This window comes from Mustela nigripes, chromosome 2 (assembly GCF_022355385.1).
Source record: "Mustela nigripes isolate SB6536 chromosome 2, MUSNIG.SB6536, whole genome shotgun sequence".
Taxonomy (NCBI): Eukaryota; Metazoa; Chordata; class Mammalia; order Carnivora; family Mustelidae; genus Mustela; species Mustela nigripes.
The window spans coordinates 75,246,912-75,271,845 of NC_081558.1; the positions used below are offsets into that span (position 1 = coordinate 75,246,912).

Genomic DNA, 24,934 nt, shown 5'->3' on the forward strand with positions numbered 1-24,934 from the left:
AAAAAAATGAAAAAAAAAAAAAAAGCTTTGAAGAAGCCAACCTGGCTGACACTAAATGAAGAAGGAGAGTGACAGGAAATGAGGTCACAAAATTAACAGAGGTCAGATCATGGAGGTTCTTTCAGGCCAGTGTAGGGAACTTGTCTTTTATTTTAAAGAAAATGGGAGCCTCATTCCACAGTTCTGAGCTTGAATAACATTTGATTTGATTCAAATTTTTTTTTTTTAAGCTTTAAAGTTTTGGCTTTGCTTTTTTTTTTTTTTTTAAGATAAAGGTTTGCCTTTTTTTTTTTTTTTAAAGATTTTATTTATTTATTTGACAGACAGAGATCACAGGTAGGCAGAGAGGCCAGCAGAGAGAGAGGAAAGAAAGCAGGCTCCCTGCGGAGTAGAGGGCCTGATGCAGGGCTCCATCCCAGGACCCTGGGATCAAGACCTGAGTTGAAGGCAGAGGCTTAACCCACTGAGCCACCCAGGTGCCCCGATTCAATGTTTTAAAACAATTTCTGATTGTTTTGACCAGAATAGACAATACAGGGGCACGTAGATATAAGATGACCAGCTACTGCAATAATCCAGGCAAGAAACGAAGGTGGTGTAGACCAGGGTAGTGGCAGTTGCCATGGTGTAAAGTGGTAGGATTCTGGACATAATTTGAAGGTAGAGCAAAAGGAATTTTTGTGTAGCTGGAAACTGGTTGTAAGGGAAAGAGAAGATGACTCCTAAGGCTTTTGGACTGAGCTAGTAGAAGGGTGAAATTTGCTGTCTACTGAGAAGATGGCTGTCAAGAGTTCAGATTTATTGAGTATGAGATATCTATTGCCACATCCAAGTAGAGATCCCAAGAGGAGGATGGTAAGGGAATTTAGCAAATAGAAAAGAACTGTAGATAACATTTAGGAATTGTTCACATGCACATGGTATTTAAAGCCAAGGAACTGGAAGAGGTAACCAAAGGAATGAGGAAATAATATGTATGTATACCCACATATATGCTATGTATATATCATTATTTATTTGACAGATGCCCTAATAATGAACATTTTAGTTATCTCTAATACCATGCAATTTGAAACAATGGTGTAATAAAAAAATTTGTCCATAGGTCACTTTGCCCATGTGAAAGAGTACTGAAGAGTAACTTCCGATGTTGAATTACTAGGTTTGAAGTATGTCTATTTTAAATTTTAGAAGTTACTCTGAATTCACTCTTGAATGAGGTGCTCACAATTTTTAATACCATAAACAGTATGTATCCTCACATCCTGGAGAACACTTCTGTTACCAAACTTTTAGATCTCTGTCAGTATTTTAAGGGAAATATGGTATTTCTTTTTTCATTATCATTTTCATTTCTTAAATTTTGTAACTATGAGAAATTTTAAATACTTTTGCAGCTTTGAGATATAATTGACATATAACTATAAATTTAACATATAACTGTAAATTTAAGAGCACAACATGATTGGATACATGTATATCTTGTAAAATCATTACCACAAATAGGGTTAGCTATTACCTTCATAAACTCACATAACTTTTGTGAGTGTGTATGTAGTAAGAACATTTAAGATCTACTTTTTTTGGTAAGTCTATAATATAGTATTATTAACTTTAGTCTCCATGTTGTACATTCGATCCTGGAACTTATCCATCAATTTTCCACATTTTTAAAAGTCACTTTCTTTTCTACAGAATGATTGTTCAAGTCTTGTGTTCCTATTATATTGGTCTTTATCTTAATGGTTTGTAAGAGATTTTTATAAATTAAAAAAGTAATCCTTTGTTACATGTATTGCAAATATCTTCTCCTGTTGATAATTTATCTTTTAGATATTTGCATTGTCATTTTTGTTCATTTAAATCTTTCATCCTTCCAGCAGTAATTTGAGTGCAAGGTATGAACTATACTTCTACTTTATTTTTTTCCCAATAGCTAGCCATTTGTACTCACAGAATTTATTAAATAATACAACTTTAATGATTTGAGTATAACCTTACCCACCAGCTATATTTCCAAGAACTCTGGAGTCTGTTTTTGAACCTTATATTGTTCTATTTGTCTGTTGAATCACTGTTAGTACCAAACTACTTTAATTACTTGAGTTTTATTTTAATTTTACATTTTATAGGCCTAACTCCCTCTCCTATATTTAATTTTCCTATACATTTTAGTACTCATCTTAAGTTCTTTTTAAAAAATTGGATTGCTTTAAAATTAATTTAGGGAAAATTGATATCTTTCCGTATTTAATTTTCTAAACCAAGATGAGGATTTTACCTTTCCATTTACTTAGGTTTTATTTTCTGTCTCTTAGTAGCAAAGTTTTATTTATACAGCACTTACATATGCTTCTTAAGCTTATTCCAGTGTATCAGGTATGTTTTGTTGCTATTATAAGTGGGAACTTTTAATCCCTTTATATTTTCACACTGGTTACTCTGTACAGTAATTTTAAAACTGCCATATAATTGAATTTTCTTATTGCTTATAATGGTTTTTTATTTGAGTTCCATGGGTTTTCTAGGTAAACAGTCATCTACTAAAAAAGGTAACTTTGCTCTTTTTCTTTCCTGTATGTGTACTTTTGCTTCTTTCTTTAGTTATCTGTATTGGCCAATTATACCAAGACAATTACATAATAATAGTAATCTTATATACTTTTGAAAACCCAAATTTCCTACCTGAACAAGCAATGTCTTCTCTAATTAAAATAAAACTTTCAATTGAATGAGTTTGCATATTTTTCAAGACATGCTGAAGTGATTCACAGTTACTTAAATGGAATCCTTCTGCAGAAGCTACCAAAAAAAAAATGGTTATTTGTAATCATCTTCATAAACTAAGCTGTTTAAGACATTATCATAATCTTTCAACTGGAATATGCTAAGGAAAGGCTTCTGGATTGACAAGAAAGAAATAAAGACTCAGCATTTTACCAAATATAACACATTTATTCCATATACTAATTACTAGGGCAAAGTTTGTGAAGGATGAATGAACATCATGCTTGAATGAATTATAGTAATAACATTGTGATTAGGTCGAATTTTAAAACACTATAGTATTTAATGAGATAAATGTTCAACTTGAAGTTACATTTTGGACAAAATTCAGCAAAGGAAATAATGCTGTCTTGAATTAAGTCCAAACTAAGGCAAAAACTATTGTTCCCTGCCCCCAACCTTTTCTTAAGAAATAAAAATTTGTTTCATCGATTCTTCTTCTACCCACTTAAGCCCCCATGTTGCAACAAACCATAAGTGACCCTTAATCTCACAAAACAAACTGAGGGTTGCTGGGGGGAGGGAGGTTGGGAGAAGGGGGTGGGATTATGGACATTGGGGAGGGTATGTGTTTTGGTGAGTGCTGTGAAGTGTGTAAGCCTGGTGATTCACAGACCTGTACCCCTGGGGATAAAAATATATGTTTATAAAACATAAAAAATTAAAAAAAATTTGCTTTTAATAAAATTACCTTTTAAAAGCATGAAAACTTTTACATTTACCATTTCATCCAAAAGTCAAGTAAGATAATTAACTTTAGATTTAACAAAGAATTGTTCAAAACCAAATGGGCACTGAAAATAGGATTCAAACTCCAGCAGAAAATAATTGCCATTCAAACTCACTCTATCGACTGGAATCTAGAGGTTTCTTAACCCTTGCCTGAAATCTACTGCAGCTCTTGTGACTTTTCTGATAACCAGTAATAGAATGTCCCAGAGTTACTTAGTCCCCTGAATTTCAAAAACTAAAATGTCTACTCGCACGTTAAGAGATAAAATTCTACACTCTAGTTTAAGTTAGAACTTCTGTCCTCCACTTGCTAGGAGTATACTTCAGGCAGAAGTAGTCTTCTTTTCCTCCATGTGCTTCTCTGTCTCTCCCCACATCTTCTGGATTCTCTGGGATTGAAAAGATTGGTGTGGAGAATGGAAAAGAAATTGCAAAAAAAAAAACAACCCAAAAAAACACATTTTTGACTGCTACCACAACAATTTGGGGTTGGTGCTTCCTGGTTTTTAAAGTGTTTTTTATTATGGGGTGCCTTGTGGGTTTTTGGAGAACATTTTCACCAACTAGGAACAACTCCCCTAATAGAGGAGGTCTTTTTTTAGCTGGTTGCTTTTAATCCCCCACCCTATTATCATTTTTCTGCATTGTTCTGCCTAGATTGCCAAGGAGCAGAGAGCCATCTTGGTGGTGGAACCCTTCTATCACTCCAATGCTTTTCCCCACATTGTCTATGTCGTCGATACCCCCAAACCATGGGAATGCTGACCATTCTCAGTGTCTCTAGCTCTTTCCACTCTGCTGCCAGACCTGATACCAGATATTCTCACTCTGTAGATTCTTTAGAGGAAAGCTGGCTGCCAGTATGCTGTGTTGCTCAAGCTCCAGAGTACACACACTGAGCTCTCAAAAAATCCCTCATACAGGAAAATCAACATCTTTCCCTTTCCCAAGATGGAGCATGAGGAGGTGCAGGGAAAATGCCACAGAATATCATTATTTTCTCCAAAGAAATTTCTGTATGTTTGACCTTTTATATCCTTGCATAAATTGGATGAAGGGCTGCCAAGTCAGTTTTGGCCCCTCCTTTGCAACGTGTAAATAATTATTTGTCTTCACCTTTTACAGTCTTAAAGATGTGTCTTTCACTAAAACCTGGACATATCTAATAATGGTAGAACTTTCAAATTATCTCCCACCCCAAAACAAAACAAAACACGAAAAGTTTTCAAACATACTTAAGAAGAAAGTTTTAAAGGCAGCTCTTCAGCAAATTTTCAAGGTGCTACAAGCTTATAAAGTCAAGGATAAAGATCAATGACTTTGCAAGAAATCATAGAAAGAGCTGGACATCTTCAAATTCAAGTAAATTCTATGATCCCAAGAAGGAATAATACCATGCCCTTTGTTATGTTTATAATACTCTGGCAACTTGAGTTTTCTCAATGAGAAATAATAAATAAATTAATAAATTTAATTTATTAAATTTAGGGTAGAGTGGGAAATAAGTAATCATCATAGAAAGAGAAGGAAGACAGTCTAAAAATTTGTGTGAATTTATGAATGTAAATAAGATGATTCTTGATAGATGTATTCTTGGTAGATGAATAAGCATGTAAATTATTTGGAGTAAAGATGAGGTTTGAGACTACTAACAGATGGTTAGAGAGGGAGGATAGTACCCTATGTTTGAGAAAATTCTTAGCTGTGTCCAAAATTAAAAAGTTTGTAAACTACTGTCCTATATGATCTTGTTTCAATTTGAGTATTACGGCTGACTGAAAGGACTTAGTATCATTTTTACATTTTCCAAGATTTGAGGAAGAAATTGAATGTCCCATTTTATTGAATAATGTTTGTGCTATTACCACACACTAACATGGAGTGGTAAAGTCAAGAAAAATAATACATGTGTTTATCCACCCAGTAAGGCCAGAGGAACAAAATCTGCAATCCATCAGAAATTCACATCTTTTGTTGCTTTATATTTTAAGATTGCTTCTTCACCTCAGAGTTTACAATAACCCGAAATTGTAGCAGGATAAAATTTTTTTTTCAAGATTTTATTTATTTATTTGACAGAGAGAGAGAGAGAGGTCACAAGCAGGCACAGAGAGAGGTGGGGGTGGGGGTGGTGGCGGGGAGCAAGCTCCCTGCTGAGCAGAGAGCCTGATGCAGGGCTCAATCCCAGGACCCTGAGATTATGACCTGGGTCGAAGGTAGAGGTTTAACCCACTGAACCACCCAGGTACCCCTAAATCTTATGCTTCAAACTGGAATGTGTAAGCAGTGTCCCATTACTGATTTCTGCTAAATAAAATACAATGTAACAGCCTGCATCCAAAAAGGATAGGAAAATTGATCTCAGTCATTTGGGGGCTCACCTCTTACTTTGCCTAGGTTCATATAAATTGTAATAAAATTAACAAGGCCCGTGAAGACAGATCATTACTCTACAACCCATAGTGGTTACATGAATAGCAACATCTTTGTTTCAGTCCCTTGAAGTCAGGCAGTCTAAAGCTTATGGGCCACACCTAAACAAAAGAAGTTTTTTGGAAGTTGGGAACCTTAATGGCATGAGTTCAACCTCCCTGGGTGAACCCTGGTGCTATTCTTTTGTGAGGAGCCACTTGTCAGGGCACTGACAGACTTTTGAACTCTTCCAAGTCTAAAAGGATCTCTTCCCTGCTCAGCTGCTCAGCTGCTCCTGCCTGTCCCTCTCAGAGGCACTGACTTCTCTGTTCCCAGTCCACCCTTCCCACCCTTCAGGAACTCAGGTGGGGAAGACAGGCAAGCTCTGCTTTTGACCTTCACAAGAGAAAACTCCCCTGACACATGGGAACATAAGGGGCCTAACTACTTTTTGGAACAAACGAAAGGGGAAAACACCATCAAAGTAAATATCATCAACCAACCATTCGTGTTTGGTGGGCTGGGGACAAGCATTTCTTGGTTAAGGGACTTTGAATATTAGAATAGATAGGTAGGTGGTAGTCTTTCCTCCTCTCTCCTTGGTACCTTACTTCCTTACTCCACCTATGATTTTTCCTTAATTTTCCCCCATAGTACTCCTTGACAACTAACATACCTATATCTTTGTTATTATTTGTTTGTTTACTATGGGTCTTAACCTACTAATTTAAGTCTTATGAGGGCATTTGAATTTTGTTTGTTTTGTGCACATCTGAGCCTAGAAGAGTTGTAAATAATAGAAGCTCAGTAAATATTTATTACTATAAATAAACATCTTTTTGTTCAGGGTGGCACTGACAAAAACCAGTCAAAACTGGAGATGAAAATGAAAGCTACTGCATTTTTAATCCTGAATTATGTGATTAACCCTTGAAGAGTAAAAGAAAAATTTATAAGGATGAGGAGTATTAGGCATTATGATATGGTAATATTACTTCTAAGATAACATAGAACTTTTCAGTTCTTGTATAGAAATCAGATCTGTAAAATACTTCATGGGCCACTGATTTGTTCCATGATATTAGTAAGTATATTTTTTTCTTAGAAAAAAAAAAGTGCATCTAATTTCAAGTACTTTAAATACTATGTAAAAAAATAGTACCTATTGAAACTAGAGTAGTTCAATCAAATGCTTTTTTATGTAACCTATTTGGGAGATGGTAGAGCCTCACTACAGTCCTGTAGGTACAATAGCAGTATCTATAATCCAAAATTATCATTTTGGTTACATCGGTATTAAAGTTAACTGCAAAAAAGTACTTAAAATTTAGAAAATTTATCTTTTAGAACACAATGTTGAACATATATTAAAGAGCTGAAAAACAAGAATCATAGGTACTTAGCCTGCTTTACTGAGCTTCATAAATTCATTGAAATGACTTCAAATATTGACCATTACTTTAAGTTATTTCTTACATAATATGCCATTAGAAACATGAGACTATAATTCATAGATTTCATAATCTAAAAATATATGAAAGAATTTTCCTTTTAAATGCATCTCTACTGAATGTTTGAGGTACTCTGCCTGGTGATTTACGTTAATTGTTGCTATTTATACATTCAGACTTGCCATGTAGGTCGCTGACTCTAACCATGCATTGCCCTGATGCATCGTTCTATTTACTATCACACCAAAGCTATCGCTCTTCTCCTCTCTTGGGCAGATTGTTTTCACTTAAAGCAATTCGGTAGAAAGTTAATCACAGGATATCTTGTCCTCCTTAAATTGGATTTCTGCAACATCAACCAGTAATCTAGACAGTAAGAACATTCCCGTTCCTTTGATGCACGCTAGAAGATAGTCATATCACACTCGTTTGCATCATACACTTCTTGGTTTCCTTCCTCTTACCCTTCATCTTTAACATAGACTTATATAATCTTCATATAGTCAACTCTGGATTATTTAGATAGTTTATTTCAATTGTTGAACACTTGAAGGAACTATTGCTTTCAAAATCTTACTAACCTATTGTTTACTCTACGTTTCCTTTGCACATAAATAGGAATTTTGCTTACTCTAACTCAGCAGGACTTTAAGATCAAAATAACTTATGTCCACTCTCCACACTACTGGAAAGTGTGAACTACCTAAATTGACAAAAAAAAAAAGTGTTCTAGTTTTGCTTAGTCTGATCCTTTACAAGATCTCAGAGATTATAGATTATGTCTGAGAGATAATACTAAGACACTGAGAATGCAATGAGTACCAGCGGAGAAATTAGGAAGAAAGAGTAAGAAAATCTGAGAGTCCAATTACAGTGTGATTCCATTACTTGGCTTGAAATATTGGGAATTACCAAAACAGGAACTGAGCATTCCTTGTGAAGGTGGGTGTAGAGGGTAGAGGAGAAAGCCAAGCAGTTTAAAGCAGTACCAGCAGAAAATCAGAAAAATCACAGGATACCAGATGATGCACTTTTTATTAACTTAGATTTTGATATATATTTACTAAGTAATCTGAAGATCTATAACTGCTACATGCTGTGGTGGTGGTGGTGGTGGTGGTGGTGGTTTTTAAAAAGAAGTTCCAGTCTGACACTTTAGTGTGGTCTATTGTTTTTACTGACATTCTTCTGAAAACAATTTTTATACAACCAATATATTGGTCACTTAGTGTGATGGACCTGAAACCAGATTTTGAGAGAAGGAGAGAAAAAGAAGAGGGCTCTGGCTGTGACAGCAGGGAAAAAATCAACCGCCACCAAAGAAAGAAACTTTTTAAAGGGACAAGGGAGTCTAACATAATTTTGCTAAAGATTTGTCTGGCTTCATTAGTACCACAAACTTAAATACACGTATATGTTTCACACACATACACACATAACACAACATAATAAAAATAATAAAAAAAATTAAAATTTTCATAAATATTTTCTTTAGCTAATTCCAGAAAACATAAAAAATAAGTATTTATAGTGAGATAATCTGCTACAGACTGGTGTTTGAGATTCACTGAGGAACTACATAGATTCACAGAACATTCCTGAGTATGTAGGTTCAGGAATATATGTATTTGTATACATATATATGCAAATATATATCAGAAATACATACATACAAATATATGTATATATATGCAGACATATGTATATATATTTTTTCCTAGTTTTATTGAGAAATAATTAACACACATCACTGTGTAAGCTTAAGGGATACAGCATGATGGTTTGTTCTGCATATATTGTGAAATGATTACCACAAAAGTTTGGCTAATATCCATCTTCTCATATAAATACAATAAAAAGAAAGGAAAGAAGAAAAAACAAAAAAATAGTATTCCTTACGATGAGAACTCTTTGGATTTACTCCCTTAACAACTTTCTTATATATCACATAGGAGTGTTAGCTATAGTCATCATGTCATACCTTATACCCCAGTACTTAATTTACCTTATAGTGGGAAGTATGTACCTTTTGACCACTTTCCTCCAATTCCCCTCCTCCACCCTCTACCTCTGATAACCACAAACCTGACCTCTTTTTCAATGAGTTTGTTGTCATTGTTTCAATTCCACTCATATGGTATTCATCTTTTTCTGTCTCACTTATTTCACTTAGTATAATGCTTTCAGAGTTTATCCATGTCATCATAAATGGTAGGATTTCCTTACCTTTTTTATGAATAATAAGGAATAGAAATATTTTTAAAGAGCTCTATGATAATGAGCAATTTTAGGAACTGGCAATAGAGCAAAACAAAACAAAACAAAAGACAAATCCTGGCATTGAGATACCAATGTTTGTATTAATAATAAACAATTACCACTAAGGTTACAAGAGAACAGATACTAGGTTTTAATAGTAGTCATGAAGAGGTCCTAAATCTCTGGCTAAGAATCAATACATGAAGAAGAAAACTTTCACATCTTTGTCCAACTTGGAAAATTCTGGTTTATGGCTAATTAATCAAGTTGGTTGAATTAACAGCAGGAGATCAATAAGAAGGATATTGTGATCTTCTAGTTTATAGATGATAGCTCATTATGAATTTGGTATGCTTATGAAGATTAGAAGCAGAAAGCCCAGCATAAATTTCAAGCAGGTTGACACATAATGTAAAAACCTGGTATTTGTAATCAGAAGACCTAGGCTTCAGTCCCAGTTCTGCTGTTGTGTGTGACCTTAGTCAAGTCACTTAACCTAAGCTTCAACTTTCTTAACAATGAATGAAGATCACATGAGAGAGTGCATGAAAAAGTACTTTGTAAAGTATAAAGCTTTTTTTCAAATGTTCATTATTAATGTCATAACTGATCAGGACATAAATATTTATCATTTGGTTTATGCAATCCAAGATAATGAGATAGGAACCATCCACAGAAGGGAGGAGCTGACTGGGTACATATTTTTTTTTCACAGGAGTTCTGTGAAAGAGTCTACTATTAATTTTTTAATTTACTAATTATCCAATGCTTGTGCAGTGCCAGGTGTCAAGAACAGCTTTAAGCACCTCACAAACAACTTATTTTAACTTCCTAACAAGCTCATGAGGTAGGTACTGTTGCTATCTTCATTTTACAAATAAGGAAATAGAGGTATTGAGTTTAGAACTTGCCCAGACTCTTATAGTTAGCAAGTGACACAGTTGGAATTCATATACAGGTTATTAAGCTCCAGAATTCGTGGGCTCAACCACTATAATATTTTATTTCACTAAAAGGCAATTCTGTAGGGGTGCCTGGGTGGCTGAGTCAGTTAGTGGTCTGCCCTTGGCTCAGGTCATGATCTCAGGGTCCTGGGATGGAGCCCTGTGGTGGGCCCCCTAATCAGTAGGGTGTCTGCTTCTCCTTCTCCCTCTGCCCCTCTCCCCTCTCATGCTCTCTCTCTCTGATAGAAAAATAAAATCTTTATTAAAAAAAAAAAAAGGCAACTCGGGATGCCTGGGTGGCTCAGTGGGTTAAGCCGCTGCCTTCGGCTCAGGTCATGATCTCAGGGTCCTGGGATCGAGTCCCACATTGGGCTCTCTGCTCAGCGGGGAGCCTGCTTCCCTCTCTCTCTCTGCCTGCCTCTCTGCCTACTTGTGATCTCTGTCTGTCAAATAAATAAATAAAATCTTTTAAAAAAAAAAAGGCAACTCTGTTGCCCAAATATCAAAGATGGTATTATGAAGGGTTTTGCAGCTCATATCATAAGAAATAGAAAGTATCAAAAATAACAGAGAACTTCCATCTGGTACTTTCTATATAAGGTCATATTTATACTTCTTTGGAAAATTTCTTCTAGGATTATTAATTAGTCATTGAAAACTTAAATCACCATTGAACATATGGTTAAATATTCAATTTTATGTTACAAGTTTTTTCATAATTTTTAAAAAGAATAAAAAACTTGAATTTATTGTGGCAATTTAAAGAATTTTGCATATTCTGCTTTCAAGTTGTAGACTTTTTTTAAAAGATTCATTTATTTGAGAGAGAGAGAACCCCAAGCAGACTCCCTATTGCATGTGGAGCCCAATGTGGGCCTCCATCCCAAGACCCTGAGATCATCACCTTAGAGTGATGACTCACCTAAGAGTCAGACACTCAACCAACTGAGCCACCCAAGTGTTCCTCAAGCTGTAGACTTTTTATTTTGCAGAGCTAAGTATATCATTAAGTCTGTAGGAAGAAAGCTATTGTGAACACTGCTACATAAAATTACAGGACTAGTAATGAACTATTAGTAATAAAGTATTACTAATATATTGATGAAACAGAGCACATGAAGCAAAGTGAACACTTGAGTCCATGGGTAATTTTAAGGCCTGTGTTCACCTGAAGTGTGGCTATCTCCCACTGCTCTGGCCAGGCTGTCTGTTACAGCTAGGAATATTCAACAGAACTGGGAGGATAGGTTTAAATCAGCCATGAAAATAAGCATGTGCTTATTTGTTCTGAGCCTTAAAAATGTCAGGATTGGCCTAATGAATTTTAAGCAATAGTACATAGAGTTAGCAAGACCTGGACCTAAAGGAAAGCTCCTTGGCTGATATTTTCTACTCCACATTTACTTGTTTTTTTTTTTTCATGGAATATGTGTTTATGGGAAAACAATTGCTGTATTTATTACAGACAATTGCTCAGATTCTGTTTCACAAAAGAATTGTGAGAGAAGGTGGGAATTCTAGAAGAGGATGGTTAAATATGTGATACAGAATCAGTACACATTCTGGGAACTAAACAAAATGGTGAGCAAGTGTTAATTCTGAAATTTATTTCCAAAGTTAGTTTAGTAAGTATTGTTTAGGGTTTAGGGAGAATGGGTTTTGACTGAGTCATGGACTAGTCCTGGCCTTAGGCTATAAGATATGATATAATCAATTAATATGTGAGGGAATTAGAAAGAAATGAAAAAGGAAAGATAGTAGATCAATTGTAGACTTTCAGCTATATGATTATGAGTTTTGGGTTTCACTCTTCACTAATGGAAGAATGTACCAAAAAGTTACTACATTATTTACTAATTTAAGAACCCTAACATAAAAGACTCATCTTAAGGCAGACTTACTCATAGAGGGATGATTCTGAAGGCAATTTAGTGAGCCTTGTATTTTGGCTTAAAAACAATGTTCTGACTCTGGTTCCTTTAAGAGAAACTAAACACTTCTAGAAAATTGAGGAAGCTATATGTTGGAATTTCTTAGAAAAGATTACTGCTGTTCCAGTGAAGAGTCAACATGAAAAACCTAGGTGATACTTAATACATTTTTCATGCATTTGATGATGGGAAAGGTAGCCACCTGTTCTATCCTTTATAAGCTGAGTATAAAGTTGGCCATATTATTTGGATTTGGACTTTTTAACTTCAGTAGAAGTTCACAGCTATCTAAATTCATAAGAGATGAAGTTGGGAGATGACAGAGGTGAATTCAAGAATTTATTTGGAGCAGCCAAGTCAGCATACATAAATGTGAGTGAATCAAAAAGCAGAACAGAGATAGGGAAAGAAACTGGTTTCATTCAGTTGCAAAGAACATGAAAGATAGTATTTCCTATTCTCCTTCCAAATTCCATCAAACAAATCCAAAGTACTTGGGGACTATTCACTCACCAAGGAGTCAGATTAAGAAGGCTCTAACTTATCTCCTCCTTTGAATAGTTCAGAGCACTTCTGTTTACATTAACCTAGAAAAGCACTGCAGCAATGGCCTCTTCAGTCATGTACTAAAGAATCAAAACATAAGATGATCCATTAGCTTTATTTCCTCCCATTGCTGGGACTATCATGTTGGTTGATAGAAAACACTGAATTTATATCATTTTTCACATATGATCTTAAGAGAAAAGATATTATTCATCTTATTGTTCTTGGTATCTTTTTGTAGATGTGGGTTTCTAAGGAAAGGAAATAAGTAATTTTAAAAGTATACTTCACCTGTACTTCCAATGAATAACATCACCTAATGTCTATTAAGAGCCTACTATAGTGACTATACTTATTGTGGTGAGCATTAAGTAATGTATAAAATTGTCAAATCACTATGCTGCCCATCTGAAACTAATAAAACATTGTATGTCAGCTATACTTCAAAAATAATAATTTAAAAAGAGCTTATTATATGACAAAGCAGTATACCAAATGCTTTGCATGTAGTATCTCAGTTAACCCTTACAACATCTTTATGAGGCAGATGCTATTTCAACCTCCTTTTTAAAGTGAGGCATGTGGGATTCATGAAGACTAAGTGACTTGCCTGAGGTTAATTATCTGGTAAGCAGCACAGCCAACGTTCAAAACCAAAAGAGCATGGCTCTAGCGCCTGCCTTATTAACTGGTATGACAACTTAATTTTTTCCCCCTAATATCCACTGCTATGGAAGTTTTCTTGGTTTATTTATCACAAGTTAAGGTCACAGTTGCATAAATATGTTCTAATTACTTTAACTTTTCTCCAGGCCCCAAACTAAAGAATGCTTAGAAAACAAGCACACAAACAAAAAATCTTAATCCAATAGTACCAAATTTACAGCAAATTTTATATCAAATATGGCACTTGTATAATAAAAACTTACTGAGAGTTTGATAGCTATACAATTATTTGCCAGCAGGAAATAGCATATATGGTCCCCAACTTATGATGGTCCGACTTACAATTTTTTGACTTTACAATGGTGCAAAAGTGATATACATTCAGTAGAAACCATACTTCAGATTTTGAATTGGAATCTCTTTCTGCGCTAGCAATATGTGGTCGATACTCTCTCAGGCAGTGGTAGTAAGCCATAGCTCCTGGTCAGCACACAATCATGAGGGTAAATAACCCATACACTGACAACCTTTTGTAGCCATACAATTATGCTTTTTTCACTTTTGGTACAGTATTTGATTACATGCAATATTCAATGCTTTATTATCAATTAGACTTTGTATTAGATGATTTAGCTCTATTTTAGGCTAATGTAGGTGCTCTGAGAACATTTAAGGTAGGCTACACTTAACTATGAGGTTGAGTAGATTATGTGTATTAAATGCATTTTTGACTCATGATGTGTTCAACTTACAATGAGTTTATCTGAACGTAACCACATTGTAAGATGAGGGAGATATATATAGCAAATGTAGTTTTCCACTGAATTGGCTAAACAGATTTATATTCACTTTCACTCCATTACTCTAAGAACAAAACACTGCCTGATGATCTAGTTATAAACTAATTTGCTAATCCTTATTACACATTACATTCTTAGAATTTGGATCCTAAAGAGCAGAACACTTGCTCAAATAGATCTTAATTCAGATGCACTTGTTATGACTATTGCAAATGTAATTTGAAAATATCTAGAGTTCTGCTTCACACTAGTCCTCCAAAGGGGAACCTCAAGGGGCAAATAAAGAGAATATCTACCAGAGACTGCCATGATTCAACATGTATATTAGAATTATAAGGTGAAAATTTTCCTCATTTTGTAGGTACAAATCTGGGAAAACATTCAACAATAAATTAGATGACTGCATATGAATAAATACACTAGCATGGTATAGAAAGAGAAATAATTTGGACTTTGGAGTCAGATATTGTAACTCTAATAATTATTGTATCACCTGCTAGCTGACTGACCTTGGGCTAGACAAGTGGCCTGAATCTCAGTTTCTTCTATATGTCAAATAGTGACAATGCCTATCTTCATGGGGTTGCTCTAAGACTTTGAAAATTATATGAAAAGGATCTACCCAATTCATGGCCTAGGGGAGAGACTCACTATACTATATCATTGCTGTTTGTAGGCTCTTCTAGCTGTTGGAGTCATCATACTGCATGCTGATGTGAGAGTCCTTTGTTGCAGGGTATTTACTAAACCAAATTTATACTCATTACATTGATCATCAGTTGGTAATTTCTACTCATATGTTTATCACTATACAGCAAAGAAACAAACTTATTTAATACATTACTGTAGGATAGCAAGTTGTATTATCACATCTATTTACAGATTTGGAAGAGTTAAGAGTAATGTGATTTCAGTCATTTGGCCAAATTCTCAAGGGTACTAAAATTTCAGAACGGTTCTTCTAAAGATATAAGTTACAAAGAACTGTGACATCCTCCATTTCATCATTAGTGTATCTTTTGGAATAATCCCAGGTGCTTAACACAAGGTCTATATCTTTTTCACATTGTTTACTTATTACCTGGTGGGGAGAGGGAGGTAGTTTGCTAAGAGTGGTCAATTCAGGGATCCAGTATGAGAGAGCAGCAAATCAACACTTCAAACATTATCAGTCCCAGGGCCACAGGGAAAGACCAAAGTCTGGAGGATATTGCACTGCACACATTTGCACGTACAAAGAGGTAATATTCATAAATTTCATACAACTCACTCGCCCCATCCCACCCCAATTATCAAATGTGCAATTCTACTTTGCAACAGGAAGGAAGAGACTTGGAAAGTTCTGGTGAACACTATCAATAACTCCTCCAATTAGGAAGCAGAACTGTAAGAGCTGCGGAGCCCAAGTTAGCAATATGGCACTGCTTCCTGGAAAATACAGGCAATTCCACAATACAATGGGTAAATTCTCAAATGATATCTGGAACCCAAACAGATGGCTGCATACCTATAGGTACATCCTACATACAGTAGTAAGCAGACTACTAAAATATATAGCCCAAAAAATCAGTTCACATCACGAATAAAATAACCCCCTACATTTTACCACAAGAGCATCACAGCATCAGAGGTGAACTACCTACCTACTTTTCTTGGCAACATGAAAAACTAGAAAAGTGTAGGCCAAGCAATTATTGGTTGGAGTACATTTCTTATGTCCAAGAAAAATTATAATGACTCTATATAACCAATAAGATAGATGATCAACTTCAACATACTAGAAATACTAAGATCAAATTATATAGCAGCTTTACCAGCAATATCTATAGATTATGCATAATGCTGAATGACAGGAGTGACCTTAAAGCTGTGTTCAGTGAAACAGATCATTATTGGGTTTGACATGTGAACGTATGGCAGTAAGCACAATCTCCAGGCAAACCTAAGTGAAAGACTAATCAAAGAAGTAGAAGGCAACAGGAAACAACAAGCCATAAGCACAGTTATATTACTACACTAGTAGAGATAAAACTGACAAAACTCTGATGCCTCAAGTTGGGAAAATTTAGGCAGTGGTTCTTACTCTCTGGACTGCACATTATATTCATTTGACAGACTTAAAACTACTGAGGCCTAGCCCTACTCCAAGAGATTCTGATTTAACTGATCTACTAGCCTGGAGCCCAGGCATTACCATGTTCTTGTTGGTGTTGTTATTTTGTAAAGCTTTCTAATGTATAGCCAGGCTCAAGAAATGCTAAACTAAGTCATGTAATCTATCAAACTAAAAAATAAACTTGCAAGTAATGGGTTCCTCAGACAGGTATCTGCTAAATATAAAAGAACAGCATTTGTGCTAGTGGGGAAAAATTATTTTCCATGCATTAACACCTAAAAAAATAGCCATTCAGCACATGTTCACATCTATTTTCTTTAAAGGGAGATTTCACCTGTCTTTATAGCTACTGATTTTATAGTAAATGAAAAAATAAAATGTATCCATAAACTAATATAAATCACAAGTACACAACTAAATACCACGTTCAACTTTTTTCTAAAGTATATCCCAGTGTATCTATGAGAAATTTTATTTATTATGTAAAACCTTATCATCTGTACCAATCAATAGACAGTGACAGCTCTGTTGTGCCTTCAACAATGAAATTAGTAAGTCGGTGGGTCCCATAAATATATCAACAAGGGGAAAGTGACTATTCAAAAAAAAAAAAAAAAAGCTTGGCAAACACAAATTAGAAGTTAAAATTTTCATAATCTAACACTAAAAAGATATTTCATTTTCTTATAAATGCATATAATGTCTTTCTAGGATAACATATTTCTCTCCCACCTTAACATATATACTGTAAAATATTCATAGTCCATATGCAGTGAAAACGCTAAAATATTTAATCATCTGGTAAACTAAACTTACACAGATTAGGATAAAATGATATTGAAATAAGGTATGAAGTAAGATTTAGTTGATTAAAGCAGTGAAAGTTATAAATGCCTATCATTCTTTGCTGGTTTTAGAAAAAGAGATCGGACAACCTGTGCAATATGCATCCCACCTCCACTTCTAGAGGAATCTTTAAGAAAGTCCACATTGCCTACTACGCATTAATTTTTGTGTGAGTGATCTTTTTTCATGGGGGAAAGGGATGTGAACTTAATATCCAGATCAATGTACTACAGTGTAGAGAAAGCATTTGAAGATATGAGAGCCCTGGTGCAGAGAGGACCACTAAAAGATTAAATTTTGGAGAAGTCTAAGCAAGAAAATGGTAGGCTGGGGTTACTACTATTTCCATCTCTCAGGTCCAGTGAAATCTCAGCTGTCCCTGGACAATACGTATTTTGAAATTACTCTTTTTCAATCAATTTCTCATATGCAAAATTTTTGACCATTTTTCAACCTTGGCTAGCAGTATTTCTGAGCCAACTTTCTTCCTTTCTATTTCTTGACTAGACTGGTGTCAATGAGGTGTCAGTGTGAGTCTTCCCTTCTGGGTAAGCAGATCCTTAGATTGGCAGAAGTGGGGAATCAGAACACAGAGGGACAATCTGGCATGTGCTTGATGAATTTGTGGTAGAAGGGAATTCTTGAATGAATGAAGCCTTGAATGAAGAGACCCACAGATAAAGGCACCTAAATTATACCAGCTCCAAGGGAGCAAGTAAAGAAAAGAAGACACAGATAAAAAGAGTAGGAGACAAAGAAAGAGCCTAGGAAAGGTACCCTGAATGACTGTAGAGGAGAGAGCCTGCCCCAAAGCTTGTAAGCACCCAGTGGGTTATTCACCTAAGAGCACTTGGTTAGCTGGAGGAGTAAGGGGGGGAAGAGGGGAAACAAATACTTTATTTTTTTCTGTCCTCATCCTTGCATTAGGGGGCTGCTTAATTTAAGCAGCCTTGAATTGATGGTCTTTGTAAGAATTTCTAAGTTTACTTTAATGTTTTCAGAAGGTTAAAAACTTATGGCTTCAGATGCTTGAGTTTGGCTTTGTTTTGCATCAGATTTTGCCTTTGTCCTGACACAATTCAAATCCCAAGAGAGATATCAATTGAGACAATTTAAAAATTCACTTCTGGTTTTTACTTATATTTAAATATAATTTCTTAAGAATGTCTTGCTCTTCATCATATTGTCAGATCTCTAAGATTCTAAGGTCTGTTTCATGAGAAGCTAGCAGTTTTCCCTGTTCTTTAGGAAAGGGGAAAGGGCACAGAAAGGAGAACAATTCTTGTATTCTGTGGTTGCCAGCAGAAGCGCCTAGGAGCACATCCAAAATGTCAGAGCAGAGAAGGCGCCTCACATTAAGATGATTGGCTCACAACTACCATGAAATGAATGTATGTATTTTATTCTGTACTTAAATATTTTCATTAGAATGGCCTTCCCTTTCAGTTGCTTTCAAGTTGGATGGAAAAAGATACTGCTTATGCCAAAGATATAGCAAAAGCCCATTTTGAAGGACCTCAAATTCACACAGATTTACTTATACTGTGGACTAAAGGACGTGCCTTAAATGTACATACACTTACATGTGTATTTGAACATAGATATTTCCACTATAAAATAGAAACCATCCAAACAGCCGAAGGAACCCACATTTGACATCTATTTTTAAATCAGACTTCTAATGAAAGTATGGTTTGCAGATGAAAAGTTTCAATATTAGAATACAGGCACAGATAATTGAATTGATTTATAATGACTAAACTAAACCATGGAAATAAGCCCAGTTCGCCTATTCTCATTAACCTGAGAGTCCAGTCTATTCATTAGTTGTAGTGTGTGATTTAAAGTTGAAAAAGTAAAAAAGATACTGAAGGAGTTAGTATAATGAAATATTCTCTTTGAAATTTGAAAATCTAGTTGCATTCCATAATTAATTTTCCCTGTGAGCTAGGCCTCCAACTTAAAGTCTTCTCAAGGGGATTTTTAAAAACTACCAAATGATAATATTAAAATTGTTTCAAAAGGCAATTATGTAAAGTCCTCAGTTGATTTATACTGCATTGCCATTCAGAAAAGAAAATTTAAAACTACCCTACTTCCCACATTTTCTTTGAAAAAACTTGTTTAAAAATATAAATATTCAATTTTAAACAAATAGTACACACTATTTCATTTATATAAATATAAAAATAAATACTTAGGTATCTTTGAGGCTCTAAGAGCACTAAAAATGGCCATAACTAAAAACAAGTGCAAAAGAAAAAAGCTTTGATGTTACTGTACCTACCTTTAATGTGATACTATAATATCCAACAAATGTTGCATTTATCCATGATCTTGAATGGGGATCTCCCAGGAATTCTACATGATATTGTTCAACATTTCCATCCAGGTCATAGATCACGTATTTCCCTTTAAAAGAATCTGGGCAAAGTATCCCTGGCCAGCTTCAAAAGAAAGTATTTTTAATTATTTAATTATTATGCATTAAGAAAGGCAGAAATCAGTGCATCTGTTATAATCATATACCAAACTTTCTCCTTTGAGTTTTAATAACTCACAAAACTTAAACATATTGCCTTGTATCCTTTAAAAGTAGGATACTCATTTGATAAGTCATCAGTTGTGCCTTTGTAGATATATAGAAAGCTTTGGTAAAGTCACATATTTAAGATAAACATAAAATACAAGGATAAAGAATTATAAGGCAAAAGAATGATTTCTAGGATCTGGAAGAGACATTTAGACACTGCTAACAGGAAAGGTTAAGATTCATGGCAAGTTTGAATCAACTCTAAGCAATAAGAATGCATAATTACTAAAATGTTAACCCACTGGCAGAGCTTCTGATGGGGCAGGAGAGAGCTCTCATTTCCTGAGCCAGGGCTGCCCAAAGGGTACTGATAGCACAGGCTGTGATAACATTGGAGATTCTAACTACTGTGGGACAAGCAGAAATAGAGCCTAGCAGTTTTATTTTGCCCCCCGCCCCTCTGCTCCATTGGAAGGAGACCAAATTTATAAAAATTTTTAGTACTGGAAGTAAAATTTATCCTTTACTAAAAATAAACCTTAAGGGGTATATCTTTTTGTGCCATAAACCTCTAGAAATTCTACTAGAAATACATTTCATCTTTTTCTTTGAGAAAAATAAAATACATACACATTAACTAAGTTTTAACTATTTTACCAATCTTTCTGGCCTAGACCTACTGTTTGGAGTCTAAAGTAGGAAAGGAAGACAATAAATAAAGTCAGGAAGCAGTAACTAAGTGATGCCAAGTTCTACCTCAGTTTGCAGCCCCCCTGTGAAAAAGAGAGAGTGAGGATCAAATCAGGAGATCCAGGCTCTGGCTCTGCTTTCTAAGAGGCAAGAGGCCTCAAGCAGGTAATGAGGCCTTGCTGTGACACTGGTTCCTCAATGTGCTATTACAAAGTTCACACAAATATATGCTTTATACATTTCTGGCTTTGACAAATTAAAATATTATAAAGTGCCATTGTTATGAACCAAACTGTGTCCCCCCTCATCAAGTTCATATGTTAAAGTCCTTTTAACTCCAGTACCTCAGAGTGTGACTGTATTTGGAGATAGTGTCTTTTGAAATGTCCAACTGAGTTAAAAAATGGGCCCGAATCTAACATGACTGGTTTCCTTTTAAAAAGAGAAGATTAGGGATTGCACTGAATGTATAGATTGTTCTAGATAGACATTTTAACAATATTTGTTTTTCCAATCCATGAGCATGGAATGCTTTTCCTTTTCTTTGTATCTTCCTCAATTTCTTTCATGAGTGTTCTATAGTTTTCTGAGCACCCTACCAAAATATCACCAACTTTTTTTCATGGAGCTATAACAAATAATCCTAAAATTTGTACAAAACCAAGAAAAGACCCTGAATAGCCAAAGGAATGGTGAAAAGAAAGCCAAAGCTGGAGGCATGACAATTCCAGACTTCAAGCTCTATTACAAAGCTGTAATCATCAACACAGCATGGCACTGGTACAAAAACAGACACACAGATCAATGGAACAGAATAGAGAACTCAGAAATGGACCCTCAACTCTAAAGTCACCTAATCTTCAACAAAGCAGGAAAGAATATCCAGTGGAAAAAAAGACAGTCTCCTCAACAAATGGTGTTGGGAAAACTGGACAGCCACATGCAGAAAAATTCATCAAAATCCTAGAGGAGAACACAGGCAGCAACCTCTGTGACTTTGTTCATAGCAACTTCTTGCTAGACACATCTCCAAAGGCAAGGGAAACAAAGGCAAAAATGAACTATTGAGACTTCATCAAGATCAAAAGCTTTTGCACAGCAAAGGAAACGGTCGACAAAAGCAAGACAACCAAAAGAATGGGAGAAGGTATTTGCAAATGTCTTATCAGAGAAAAGGCTTGTGTCTAAAATCTACAAAGAACTTATCAAACTCAACATCCAAAGAACAAATCATCCAGTCAAGAAATGGGCAGAAGACATGAACAGACATTTCTGCGAAGAAGACATCCGGATGGCCAACAGAAACATGAAAAAGTGCTCAACATCATTCAGCATCAGGGAAATACAAATCAAAACCACAATGAGAAACCACCTCCTACCAGTAAGAATGGCTAAAATTAACAACTCAGGAAACCAAAGATGTTGGCAAAGATGCAGAGAAAGGGGAACCCTCCTATATTGTTGGTGGGAATGAAAGCTAGTGTAGCCACTCTGGAAAACAGTATGGAGGTTCCTCAAAAAGTTGAAAAGTAGAGCTACCCTATGATCCAGCAATTGCACTACTGGGTATTTGCCCTAAAGATACAAATGTAGTGATCCAAAGGGGCACCTGCACCACAATGTTTACAGTGGTAATGTCCACAATAACCAAATCATGGAAAGAGCCCAGATATCTATAAAAAAAAAAAAAGCAGTATGTATATACAATGGAATGCTACTCAGCCATCAAACAAAACAAAACAAAACAAAACAAAACAAAAAAGGGGCACCTGGGTGGCTCAGTGGGTTAAAGCCTCTGCCTTCGGTTCGGGTCATGATACTAGGGTCTTGGAATGATCGAGCCCTGCATCAAGCTTCTCTGCTCAGCAGGGAGCCTGCTTCCTCCTCTCTCTATCTCTGCCTGCCTCTCTGCCAACTTGTGATCTCTATATGTCAAATAAATAAATAAAATCTTTAAAAAAATGAAATCTTGCCATTTGCAAGGATGTGGATGAAACTAGAAGGTATTATGCTAACTGAAATAATCAGACAGTTATTATATGATCTCACTCATAATGTGGAATATAAGAAATAAAACAGAGGAGCATAGGGAAAGAGAGGCAAAAATAAAACAAGATGAAATCAGAGAGAGAGACAAACCATAAAAGACTCTTTAGGAAACAAACTGAGGGTTGCTGGAGGAGAGGTGGGTGGAGAATGGGGTAACTGGGTGATGGACATTAAGGAAGGCATGTGATGTAGTAAACACTGGGTATTATATAATACTGATGAATCACTGGCCTCTACCTCTGAAACCAATAATACGTTATATGTTAATCAATTGAATTTGTTAAAAAAATAAAAACTCAATAAAAAGAGATTAGGACACAGACATGCATAGGGAGAAGACCATGTGAAGACACAAGGAGAGAGATGCATCTACAAGCCAAGGAGAAAGCCCAAGAAGAAATCAACCCTGCTGACAATTTAACCTGAGATTTCTAGCCTCAGGATTGCAAGAGATTAAATTTCTGTTACTTTTAAGCTACTCAGTCTGTGATACTTTGTTTTGGCAGCCTTAGCAAACTAATCATATGCAGGTATGCAATTATATATAGGTAAGATAATTGGTATAATTGAGAGGTAAGAAGAATGACACAAAAACATTTTTTGCCTCATTTAATTATTTAGAAACTAGATAAAATTAGATATTTAGATAATTTTAAAACCTAAAGGAAGCATACAGATCATGCTATAAGGAATATGAAATCACAAAAATGGAAGATCCATAAATTACTTGGGTTTGAGGACTATAGATGGTTGATCTAATAAATTATCAATTGATATGAAAGTTACATAGTTATAAATATAGAAATTTATCTACCATACCATTGTAAAAAAGTTTTTATAGATCATAAATAACACAATCTAAACTAACAAAAATATTTCATGCTTAGTATTATTAATGAAAAAAGTTTGATTCCAGGAAATTAACAAATCCCAACTATAGTTGCCAGGAGGTAGTGAGTTGGGTGCACCAGTCACCAGGGAAGGTGGAATGTGAGAATGGAGCAGATGTCTAGCTGTTCCCTGGATGCTGAGCAGAGTTCTTTGGCTCTTGGACCTCTCTGAGATAGGGAAAGGGAAGGTAGAAGGTCTGCCTGGCATCCCTAGATCATGGAAGAGGAAAGGCTAGAAGATTACAAATTGAGTCAGACTATGTGGAACCCAAAGCCGCCTAATACTTTGGAAAATTGATAATGGAAAGTCAAGTAGAGGTTCAGGACCTAAATGAAGACCGCTATCTAGATCTAGTAATCAGGTTCACATCACAGTATCATTGCTATTTGGCAACCCTTATTGGGCTTAAAAGTGCTTAAGAGAAGCTTGAATTAGAGTTTATCTTTTAAACCTACATTGGAAATCTACATTTCTGAAGGAACTCGCTCAAAAGAAGATTTCAATAAGCAAACAAATGACTAAAAATGAATGATAGCTGTATTGGAGACTCCTAATTTATTAGAAATCAAGAAACAGTGGGTCCAAAAACACACAAAAACCCCCAAAACAAACAAAAAAAGAAATAGTGGGTCCTCCAATGGATTAGTAACTCTTTGAAAAGAAACCAAACTGTGATTGTTATATTATATTTGTTGACTACTCTTCTTAAAATGCAAGGGGCTCATGTTTAACAGTAGGTGATTTGCATCTCACCAACATTTTAGTATAAAATTATAAGTAGCACCAATTTCATTCAGTGTAAAACAATCACGGGATTTGTAACACTTGAGAAGGGAAAGAAAAATATTTTGCCATTATTATGTTTGAGTTTTTCTGACACAGATTTTGAGAAAACTTCTTTTAAATAAAGACTACTGGCCCCTAGAGTATTCCATTTATATTGTTACTCTATAAAATAAAATAAAAATTAAAAAAAACAAAATTAAAACTAGAAATGACTCCTAAAAACAATTACATGCCAATAAAAGAAAAAAGCTTCTGTTCATTATTTAAAACATGTCATATTAGACAAAATATTGCATGCTGATTTACAGATGAATTATGAAAAGTGTTGTCAAATGTCCTTATAATTGGGGCACTTTAGTATTTCTTCCGGCAGTGTAAAGGAATTTTCTGACTCCTAGTCTGTTTCAGCTAAAACAGAATGTACCAAACTGCAGGAGAAGCTGAGAGGCAACAGATGCAGAAAACATGATACTTCTCTCCACATACTTTATCCAT

General features: G+C 35.2%; 1 protein-coding gene across 2 annotated transcripts in view; it reads right to left on the reverse strand.

Annotated features, from left to right (window-relative positions):
• ZCWPW2 (zinc finger CW-type and PWWP domain containing 2) overlaps positions 1–24,934 on the reverse strand; it is a 131,470-nt gene that overhangs the window by 59,431 nt on the left and 47,105 nt on the right. For both annotated transcript variants that reach the window (XM_059390806.1, XM_059390805.1), the window contains exon 4: positions 19,778–19,937. In XM_059390806.1, the coding sequence (XP_059246789.1) occupies positions 19,778–19,937 (160 nt within the window). The remainder of the gene's footprint in view (positions 1–19,777; positions 19,938–24,934) is intronic.